Below are 11,642 nucleotides of genomic sequence, written 5' to 3'. Positions count from 1 at the left end.
AAAATATATATATATATATATATATATATATATATTATACATACATAATAAAAAAAGAAACATATTCAGTATCGCCACGCACCAAAAAGTCGGAACTATTCAAATATAAAAAATTATCTCCTATGCGGTGAACACCGTAGCAGAAAAAAATAAACACCTCGATTTTACCTAAAAAATTGGATAGGTCTGCTCTCTTATGTGCCGGATGTTCCATAAAATGCGGAATGCACGTGGCTTTTTTGGTGGTTTATTTTTTTTGCGTGGTATCGAATGGTATTGAGTATCGCAATTATTTTTTTATTTTTTTTTGTGGTATCGAAATCGAATCAAAATTTTGGTATCGTGACAACCCTACTTGCCAGCACCAACTATTGGATCCGACTTTCCAACAAGTACTTGGAAATATAGCCGGGTCACATCTGTAGACGGCCTGTTTCGGGCTTGGGAGAGACCTCTTTACGTATTTGTTTCCAATAGAACAAGCCATAAATGATCAGTGAGTATAGCCACAGACACCCCCCCCCCACCTTATCCCGCACTAATACTAAAATAACGTGGCTGTAACACCTTTCTGTCCCCTTGCCACATTGGGTTCCTAAGGTCTCGCCCTAACTTATTTTTAGGAAACAAAATGACATGGGGCCAACTTGGCCAACCAGGAGAGTAGCATCTTCGCCATCTTCCATCCTGTATTACTTTTTTACCTTCATTCAGTAACTGAAAACATGGGTCTCTGGAATTGGGGCAAGGATTTCTATATGAATATCGAGTGTTTTTTGTTTAACTTTATGTCCCCTAAAAGGTTCTAATAGACCTTCATGGGGGCTTGATTGTTGTGTAGATTTTTTTCTTTTTTTTTTCTTTTACTCATTTTATACTGTAACTTTATTCCCGCTGTATAGCAGCCCAATTACAGGTAGCATGGTCATGTTACCGGTCTCCTGGCGATCAGGTGATTGCTAGGGCCTTGGAGACAGCAGCAGTGGTTAAATACCATTATGTCATAAGGCATGCCATGAGAGATGAAGCGTCCTTTGTCACTGTAGAGGGCATAAGGCACTGTATTATTTCATGGGGATTGCTCAAGATTTTGATAAAATAGATTCAACAGGGTTCATGCTTCATGAATTCAAAAATCTGTCTGTCTGCATGAAAAGAATCTTCAGCGGACATAGTGAAATTGCACACACAATCCTGGTAACACATGGTCTGTCTGTAATTGTGCTTAAGGTAAAAGAAGAGGAATAACCCAGTGTGGCCTTCATACAGCTACATACAGTATTATCTTGTATGTTTAGCGGAGAATGCCATCTGTATTCATCAGTAAGATGTTCTTCATCTCTTGACATTTGTCTAATGTGGTCGATGTACTACAATATTAATGTGCTGTATTTACCTTGACATAACAACCATCGTAATTTAAAGGGGAGCTGTCATTATGAAATTATCTGTCATGATGTGTATGCACATAGACTTACTAGGTGTACGTGTTATTTTATGTTTTCATTGCTAGCTACAGTATGTAATGTATTTCGTATGTAGTGTACAGCACCTCCTGTAACAGCAGTCTGGCTGTGTAGTCTGGCCCTCCGCGTATAAAAGTAGTCTGGATCTCCTCCTATAACCGCAGTCTGGTTGTGTAGTCTGGACCGCCTCCTATAACAGCAGTCTGGTTGTGTAGTCTGGGCCGCCTCCTATAACAGTAGTCTGGACCTCCTCCTATAACAGCAGTCTGGTTGTGTAGTCTGGATGTGTAGTCTGGAGTGCCCGCTATAACAGCAGTCTGGTTGTGTAGTCTGGACCTCCTCCTATAACAGCAGTCTGGTTGTGTAGTCTGGATGTGTAGTCTGGAGTGCCCGCTATAACAGCAGTCTGGTTGTGTAGTCTGGACCTCCTCCTATAACAGCAGTCTGGTTGTGTAGTCTGGATGTGTAGTCTGGAGTGCCCGCTATAACAGCAGTCTGGTTGTGTAGTCTGGACCTCCTCCTATAACAGCAGTCTGGTTGTGTAGTCTGGAGAACCCTGTATAACAGCAGTCTGGTTGTGTAGTCTGGACCTCCTCCTATAACAGCAGTCTGGTTGTGTAGTCTGAACCTCCTCCTATAACAGCAGTCTGGTTGTGTAGTCTGGGCCGCCTCCTATAACAGTAGTCTGAACCTCCTCCTATAACAGCAGTCTGGTTGTGTAGTCTGGACCGCCTCCTATAACAGCAGTCTGGTTGTGTAGTCTGGGCCGCCTCCTATAACAGTAGTCTGGACCTCCTCCTATAACAGCAGTCTGGATGTGTAGTCTGGAGTGCCCGCTATAACAGCAGTCTGGTTGTGTAGTCTGGACCTCCTCCTATAACAGCAGTCTGGTTGTGTAGTCTGGATGTGTAGTCTGGAGTGCCCGCTATAACAGCAGTCTGGTTGTGTAGTCTGGACCTCCTCCTATAACAGCAGTCTGGTTGTGTAGTCTGGATGTGTAGTCTGGAGTGCCCGCTATAACAGCAGTCTGGTTGTGTAGTCTGGACCTCCTCCTATAACAGCAGTCTGGTTGTGTAGTCTGGAGAACCCTGTATAACAGCAGTCTGGTTGTGTAGTCTGGACCTCCTCCTATAACAGCAGTCTGGTTGTGTAGTCTGGTCCTCTCCCTTGAACAGCAGTCTGGTTGTGTAGTCTGGACCTCCTCCTATAACAGCAGTCTGGTTGTGTAGTCTGGTCCTCTCCCTTGAACAGCAGTCTGGTTGTATAGTCTGGACCTCCCCCTATAACAGCAGTCTGGTTGTATAGTCTGGACCTCCCCTATAACAGCAGTCTGGTTGTGTAGTCTGGACCTCCCCCTATAACAGCAGTCTGGTTGTGTAGTCTGGAGAACCCTGTATAACAGCAGTCTGGTTGTGTAGTCTGGACCTCCTCCTATAACAGCAGTCTGGTTGTATAGTCTGGACCTCCCCCTATAACAGCAGTCTGGTTGTGTAGTCTGGACCTCCCCCTATAACAGCAGTCTGGTTGTGTAGTCTGGAGAACCCTGTATAACAGCAGTCTGGTTGTGTAGTCTGGACCTCCTCCTATAACAGCAGTCTGGTTGTGTAGTCTGGAGAACCCTGTATAACAGCAGTCTGGTTGTGTAGTCTGGACCTCCTCCTATAACAGCAGTCTGGTTGTGTAGTCTGGAGCTTCTAATATACCAGTAGACTCTTGTAAAGCAGTGCAGCGACAGTTTCTCACAGTGTAAAACCTTGTGAGATGAAGTGCAAATATGAATATGTTTCTGATCATTTGGAATCCATTGGGTCTGATAAAATGATTCTCACCTCTGAATAAATTGAAGACTGTTTGGCAAAGTTTGTTCTTGAATAGTTAAACTGTGTCCTTATTAGTCTTAACTGTTTATTTGAGACCTTGTATATTTCTGTCGGATGAAATGAAACCATGAAACTGGTTTGGAAATATTTGTGGAAACCTTTGTTCATTCTACCTGATCAACTGAACAAAGACAGGTCTGAAATGTGTGCCAGGTATTGTCTCATTTATTAGAAGACCTCTAAATGAACAAGGAATTGGTTGTAAATGTGTGCACAAGAGGAAGCATTGTCTGCATAGCTTGTCTTGGGATTCTGATTTGTTGCGGATCTGGGAATCTGCCACGCCAAGGTCCGAAATAATAACAGAAAAACAAGATATACACAGTGACCATCATGGATTGCATAATCTAGCTACATTCCATTAGGGGGTGAAGCTCTTTGGTTAAAACACGGACCTTTTCAGTTAAGAGCTGGTATTCATCTAGAAGATAGACGTATCTGCGTAGAACATTTTTGTTCCCAATCGAGTCTGACAGCTTTCGCTGAAACGGGCTCCCCAGCTCGTGTGTCGCTGTCAGAGGATGAGAACTCAATTGCTGATGTAAGTACCTTCATTCTGGATGTAGTCGGGACTCTAGATGAAGTGTGGTTGTATTTACGGTATGTAATTAGTAGATGTGTTTTGTCTTTTGTTTGTAACTTTTCTACTTGGTGTTGGTGTTATTTACCGAATTTTGCTAAAAAAAAAAAAAAATACATATTTGCCTAAGTATCCTTATTCCGTTAATAAATTTACTTCATTATTTTACCATTCTTAAAGTGGCGTGTGTAGTCTCTCTTTAAAGAGTATCTGAACCTGAAATGGTGTATTTGTTAGCAATACATGAGACCACACTAATAATGTGTTTCGGGGCTCCGGCAGCGCCCCTTCTGTAGACAGAGGTTTGTCCACAGTCTGGTTATTTACCATTGGTTTCCTAAACACTGGACCTTGATTCTACCACTGCTTGCACTCATCCCTATACATGTGAGATAAGAGTTGTGCCCTCAACACAACTGCCAAAGGTGAGCAGCTCCGCTATTGCTCTCTGGTATCGGCCTCATACATTTCTCTATGACGCACCCTTCAGTTGTGTTTTTCTATAGTTTATCCCCCATCGGAGGAGAGGGGGAGCAGCAGCATGAAGACAGTAGAGGGTTTCTATTTTTCACCGATATGCTTTATGTTTTCTTCACATTACACGCAGTACAGTCAGATCCTAGCAATTAGGTAAAATAACAATATCTTTGTTCTCCTCCTGTGCAGGTAAAGAAGCATCTCCAGGACTTAACAAGTCGCGTGTCTAAGGACGGGCTCCCCCACAATGAATTGTGATAGAAATACCAGGTGAAAAAAAAGGAGACATTCCAGTGCACTAACACGAAAGGCCGAATCGAGTGTACTCGCCGACCGCTGTATGGAAAGCACCACGCTTCTGTCAGGACTGCGGGAGACGTTCCTTGGCAGATGTGCTCTTCATCTTGATGCATCTCATGGCTTCCTCAGACGATGCATTCAGTCTGTCCAGACACATTTCTTTGTTATTTTTTTTTATAGAAAAACAGAATCAATATTTCAAATCGTCTAACATCCATAGCGTCTGCCGAAATTCTGCCGCAGTAGCCACACTGTAGATCTCTGGAACGTTTGCCATGTATACGTTCTCCATGCTGTTTTGTATTTTATTGAGGCGGAGGAGATTAAGTTGCTGTTAGAGATTGATGATGATGATTATGATAATTAAATATTTTCTATGAAATGGTTGCCATGTCTGTGTGTAATTATGGAAATCCTGAAATTTGGGTTAATTCAACATTTCGGCGGCAATATTTGTGATTTTTTTTTTTTTTTTATTATTTTTTTTTATCTCAAATAAGCTTTTCTGGTTATAATTATTTTTTTATTAAGTGCCCGCAGCCTGATATGGGAGGTAAAAACTGCCAAAATTTTAATAAAACTGAAAAAACTAAAATTATAATTAAAAATTACATTTTAATTTCATCTAGTGTCTGCAAAATGCAGCAGAGTTGATGATATCATAATCCTAGTATAATTCACTCCTCAAAAAGAGGGCACCATCTATTAGACTCATAATCTTATCCTATGCATTCGGCACAGTACTAAGATTTCACTGTCACAGCGCCATCTATTGGAATTGTAACCTTGATCCTGTGTTAGCTGTTGGAAATGTGGAGAAGCACAGCGCCCTCTAGTGGACATACAGAGTCACTGTCTGTTCAGTCAGGAATTAAGTACCAATATTTTGCATGCTGCACCACACCCACTACTGCTCAATGTCAGTACAGCGTTAAAATGAAAATTCAAACGGGCTTTCTTTTTTTATTTGACTTTTGGCAGGGAAAATGCCTGCAAGAGATGAAATTGAAATCTCAATCTACCATTTTCAGCTTCTACATGGTGTTTTCATTTTGATTTATGATTTTGACATGAAAACCCACTATAGGAAGAGGAGAATTAATTGACAAAGTGGAAATTTTAATGAAAAAGACCTATTTATTTTTGACACTTATGACCCGCACTGGAGTTGGAAAAGAAAATTCAAATGGAGAAATTGAATTTTCTTTTTAATTTTGGCATGCATTTTGCAGACACTAGATGAAATTAAAATGTTAAAACGTTATTTTAATTTATAATTTTAGTTTTTAAATTTTATTTTAATTGTGTCAGGTTTTACCTCCCATACCCTGAAACAGAAGATTAATACCCATTTGCTCTGGGGTGCCCACGTTGTCTCCATCTTCCGGTTCCCGCGCAGTTTACATCCTGATGGCCATTTTCCTAGTCACATGCACCGCTCCAGCCAATATCTGGTTTCAGCAGTGATTAAAATATGAGTCCCGAACACATGCAGATTTCAAGGGATTATTCTGGTAAATTAGAATGATCTATCCTCGGGATCGGTGAGGGTCTCTGTCCCTGCACCCCCACCAATCAGCTGTTATGCCTTATTCACACAATCCGTGTTTTGGTCAGTGATTGTGAGCCAAAACCAGGATTGGAGCCTCCACAGACGGGAAATATCTGCACCTGTTCTGAGTTTAGCACCGCACTTGGTTTTGGCTCAAAATCAGTGATGGAAAACATCATGTACGGTGACGTCACATGGCCTATGAAGAGGACGTGGAGCTCATTGAGCTTCTGACCTCTTCTAACAGCTGATCAGTGGGGGTCCCAGGTGTCGGAGGCTCACCGCTGTGATATTGATGACCTATGCTGAGGACACTGTAGGTCACCAGTATAATTTCTCCCATTCTCTACACGTGCATTGCTCAGTTGAACATGCTAGTGCATGGGGGCACCAGGATAGGTAGCCATTTCACTGAAAGTTATCGCAAGTGTAAGGCCGGCTTTAGCCCAACTAAAGGGACATGAAGGGTATGCTCACACGTTCAGGTTTCTTGATGCAGTTTTGGAAACCAAAACCAGGAGTGAATTCTGAGAAAAAAGGAAGTCCAGGGAGTTTGGCTTCCAAAGCTGCATCAAGATACCTGTTATGGATGATATGTTTTAGTGTTTTTTTCGGGTGGATTCTTGTGCATAAAAACGCAGCGGAATACAGTACCAGCAAAATGAATAAGATTCAATAAAACTTGTGTACACTTTGCTTTTTCTTTCGATGCGGAAATTGACCTGCAGCAATCCGCAACGTGTCAATTGTTTGTTTGAATTTTTATTTTGGGATTGAGGCAAAACTGCTTCAAAATCCGCAAGTAAAGCCTCATGCAGACGTCCGTGGAACACAGTCCATGAGATACCGGACTGGGATTGCACGAGCGCACGGCGTCATTGGTTGCTATGACGCCGTGCTCTTTGTGCCGCCGCCACAGTACAGTAATACACTCGTATAGATCATACGAGTGTATTACTGTACAGCGGCGGCGGCATGAAGCGCACGGCGTCATAGCAACCAATGACGCCGTGCGCTCCTGCAATGCTAGTCCAGTATCTCACGGACCATGTTCCACGGTCATCTGCATGAGGTATAACACATCCAGATTTTGGTGTGGAAATGCAGGGAAATCTGTGGGGAATTTCTGTTTTAATGTCCGCATCCGTGTACAGGTACCCTTAGGATACCTGACCGTGTGGCCATACCCAACCAGTTAATCATTTGCACAACCGTATTTTTCTGTCTACGTCCGTTCTGCAAGTGTGCGGATCAGATGCGGACCCATTCTTTTCAATGGGGCAGCAAAAGATGCGGACGGCACACAAAAAAGATAAAACGCCCCGCGAAAAAGATAAAACTTCCTATTCTTGTCCGAATTTGCAGAAAAGAATAGGCATTTCTATCACTGACGTTCCGATCTGCAAAATGCGGGAGGCACGCGGCCTGTTTCTGAGTTTTGTGGATCCACAATTTGCGGTTCGCAAACACGGATACATTCGTGTGAATGAGCCCTAACTGGTATTTTGTGTTGTTAAATGATAGATTGCATCAGTCTAGGACTGACTGGACATTTTCTCCTTTTAATTCCTGCTCATTCTGGGCTAGAGAGTCCAGTGGACGGTCCTATCGGTGATTGCGATGTTATCCCTGCATACAATGCTATATAGGGAAGGCTGTCGAGCACTGAGGACCACCTCTGGACTCCTAAACATGGAAAGAAAAGAGACGTACATGAATAAATTACAAGTTATACTGAATCTTTTCCCATAAATCCATATATCTCTCTCTGCTCAGCTCCTCCTGCGCTATTGCACGCCGCCTGCAGATCAGACACCATGTTCAGCATGACATGTTCCAACTAAATAGATTGTGGACCGCAAACCTGATCTTACCGTCCAGTAGGCTGCAAACCAGCATCGTGAACTGCATGTAACTGTTTGTCATATGCCTAACTGGCCCGATCGTCAGTAGGCAGCGCTGCCAGCGTCCTATCTCCATAGTAACCAGCCCGGGGCTCCAGGCACAGGATACATTGCCAGCACATCCGACACGATGACGTCACATGATTCCTGGCTTTCCATGTGACTTGTAAGGCAGCCTAATTAAACAGGCAACTGCTGGCCACAGTTGCCTGTGAATTGGTCGTCTTGCCGCACTAGTGTCTACTATTAGTAGTATCTGGAAACTTGACATCCTACCGGGAACTTTGACCTTGCCTCTGCCTTGAGATTTGGACCCTGATGCGACCTCCAATGTTTGACCCGGCTTGGTACTGTATTTGTTATTGTCTTTGGCTCAGTCTTAGGCTACATGCACACGAAAAACGTGAAAAACGGACATGTGATGGACATTTTCCTTTTTTTAACGACCTTCACACGTCCGCTTTAAGACCAATGGTAGTCTATGGAGTTATTCACACAGCAGTTTTTTTTTGATGATCAGTAAAGAAAAAAAAAAGTCAAAGAACATATTCTATCGTGTATGTTTTTCACCTACTGACTACCCCCATACAATTGAATGGGTCCGGTTAATGTCCATTTCTCAGAAAGGCATCAGTGAAAAAAAATTCCGTAAAAATGGCCTTACTCTCCTGGTGTTTGGCCAAGTCCAGTTCAGTGATATTTTTCTGGTCTCTCTACTTTGCTGTCTGTCATTTTTGTTTTTCCCTTGGCTGTTTTCCTCCCCTAAGCTCCATCACTTAGTAGCACAGGGAATGTCGTCCAGTTGGTGACCATTGCCTAGGACTGATCGTCCAAGTAGGTAGAGACAGTTGTTGGTTGGGGATCAGAGGGTGCACTGTTTCCTACCAAATGGGAAAGTGTGGTGAACATTTTATACAAGCTTTGGGACTAGAATACTGCGCATCCACCCCTTCCCCCTCATGGATGATAGGTGTGTGAGTGGATGTTCACCATCATTCACCATTGGGGCTTGTCCTGACCTTGCATGTCCAGAAGCACCATATGTCTTTTTCATGATATGTTGTAAATTAGTTTTCCTTCTAGAGGATTTCTATGGCTTCCCTTGTAGCTAGTCATCTGCAGGTTTCGTACTCAATGGGGATTGTTAGTCTCTGACTGGCTCTACCTGTCTGGTTTTGTTTCAGTAATGATAAAAACGCTGTCGATAATTGTGCAAAATTCATCACATCGCTCCTGGAGGTTCTCCCTGCAGAATACAGGAAATTAGCTTCATTCATCCATGGCTCCATGTGGTTTAATGCACCTGGAGGAAAGATAATGATCATGCCCACCACCCATTGATAAATGCCAGACGATGAATATTTAGGATTTTTGACAATAGCAGGCACCTGTGGATTATATTACGATACTGTAATTACAGCCGCCGATCCTCTCAGCGGGAATGTGCCTGGTTCATAATTACAGCTGATGGAACTGCAAATAAACAGAAAGTGCAGCGTCTCGAGTCCTAGACGGCCAGTGGGGTGAAATGTCCTCTCCGTGATATGAAAAACTTAACTTTATTTTAGTTACAATGTTTTCCTCTGCTTAAAATTTTATTCCCACTTCAGATGTTTTTTTTGTTTTGTTTTTTAACAATCATTTTTATTGAGAAGTTTTCAAGATACATAATAAAGCATTAAAGGAACAACGTGCAGGTTGACTGATTATAATGGCATAATAAAACTGAAATATATAAGGATGAGCTAGGGAGGGAGGAGAACATGGGAATAAGGGAAAGGAGGGAGGTAGGGGATGAGAGGATAAGGGGGAAAACATAAAAGCACATCATGAGGAATGTATTCCAAAGAGAATGAGGCATTCTGTCATAATGAAAAAAACACATTGACATGTCACAAACTTGTAATTGATTAGCTGAATATTTGACTTCCTGACTACGTGACTACACCGGGCTCAAACACCATGTAATAGCGCTGAGGGTAAATTACAGTGACTATTAGAAAGCCAGGCCTCCCGTCTTCTCCTGTCACGGCTGAGGATGGGGGAAACCCTCAGCCATGCGATGTTAAACGTAAAAGGAAGCTGCTTGGCCAGGACAACAGAATTAGGGAGCAGGTCACCTCCTACAGCGTCCCTAACTCTGACCCTGACTCCTAACTGTATGAGCCAACCCTGATGGTAGGAGGGCTCATACTCAGGAACCTCGGGTCCCTACTTTCCCTCAGCAGATCCCTGAGCTAGGAGCAGGGTAAGACGACCTGTTCCTCCTAGACATGGAGGAACAGGAGTCTAAACTGGCCAAACTGCAAGGAAGGGGAAATATAAACAGCCCATGGATATGGCAGGTGAGTGAAACCACTTCCACACCTACCTGCCACAGACACACTGACTGGATCCCGTGCTCACATGCTGATGTCTACACCAAACATAAAGGACACAGCACACACATAAACACACAGGAACCCAGATCCATAACTGCAAGTAAGATAAGACATCACAAGAACATAAAATAAACCTCACGCATAACTTTTGTTTTATGACCACAAGGGTGGCCCTCACTGGCAGATGGTATAAGACCAGGAGGATGACTCCAGCTTACCACAAGGCTACAGGTCTCATCAGAGGCTAAATAGGCCAAGTAGCCACACCCTACACAGACACTACAATGGAAAGGGAATTAACCCTTCCAAGACCAGACAGGGTAGTGAAGCCACTTAAAGGGAAAGTGCACACACAAATAAACCCCGTGCACAACAAACAGGGAAAGTGCACACATATAACACAAGTTGCCATAGGCAACCGCATGCATAGACAGTGAGCAGCCCAGCAACCAGCTCAGGCTGCTACAGTGCCAAACACCATGTTGCCAGCGGCAACCGCACGTGAGGCTAACAACTTACAGCCCTCAGCTGCGGTGAACAACCAACTGACCGCTGGCAACTGCATGCGAAGTCTAAGAGTCACTGACCATCAGCATAGTCGTGACATCTCCCGAAGGTCGCTTTAGAGTTCAAAGAGGAAGCCCGAGATCCCTCATACCAACAGTTGTAATTGACTGATCTAATGATTCTTTTGATGTTTGGTAGTAAATTGGATTTCCAGCATGATGCTATTTTGTGTCTAGTAGCAATCAAAAAGTATATAATTATTGATTGGTATTTAAATGGGAAATCCTTAAAACCTATTGATAACCGCGCCAGTTCTGGCAAGTAGGAGATTGGAATTTTGCAGACCTCCAAGAGGAGAGAGAAAACCCTCCCCCACAGTTCTTGAACCTTAGGACAGTTCCACCATATGTGTATGTAGGAACCTTCTGCCATGTGACATCTTCTCCAACAGATCGAAGGACAGTCTGGGAAAATTTTATGGAGATATTGAGGACTAGTACCATCTGTAGAATATTTTTCTAGAGGTTTCTATGTGTCTCTTCAGAGACTCCATAGGATTGGAAGTGGCTATAATAACATTGTCTGCGAAAAGTCC

At 43.1% G+C, this 11,642-nt stretch overlaps 1 protein-coding gene across 1 annotated transcript in view; it reads left to right on the top strand.

The window, feature by feature from the left end:
• The window catches only part of LRPAP1 (LDL receptor related protein associated protein 1), a 33,945-nt gene extending 28,856 nt beyond the window's left edge, over positions 1–5,089 (top strand). Inside the window, exon 8 of the mRNA XM_044295773.1 lies at positions 4,593–5,089. Within this exon, the coding sequence (XP_044151708.1) occupies positions 4,593–4,661 (69 nt within the window). The 3' untranslated portion in view covers positions 4,662–5,089. The remainder of the gene's footprint in view (positions 1–4,592) is intronic.
• Positions 5,090–11,642: the final 6,553 nt, after the last annotated feature.

This window comes from Bufo gargarizans, chromosome 1 (genome assembly GCF_014858855.1).
Source record: "Bufo gargarizans isolate SCDJY-AF-19 chromosome 1, ASM1485885v1, whole genome shotgun sequence".
Lineage (NCBI taxonomy): Eukaryota > Metazoa > Chordata > Amphibia > Anura > Bufonidae > Bufo > Bufo gargarizans.
Note: the sequence above shows the minus strand (reverse complement) of the source record. Positions and strands in the feature narration are given on the sequence as shown.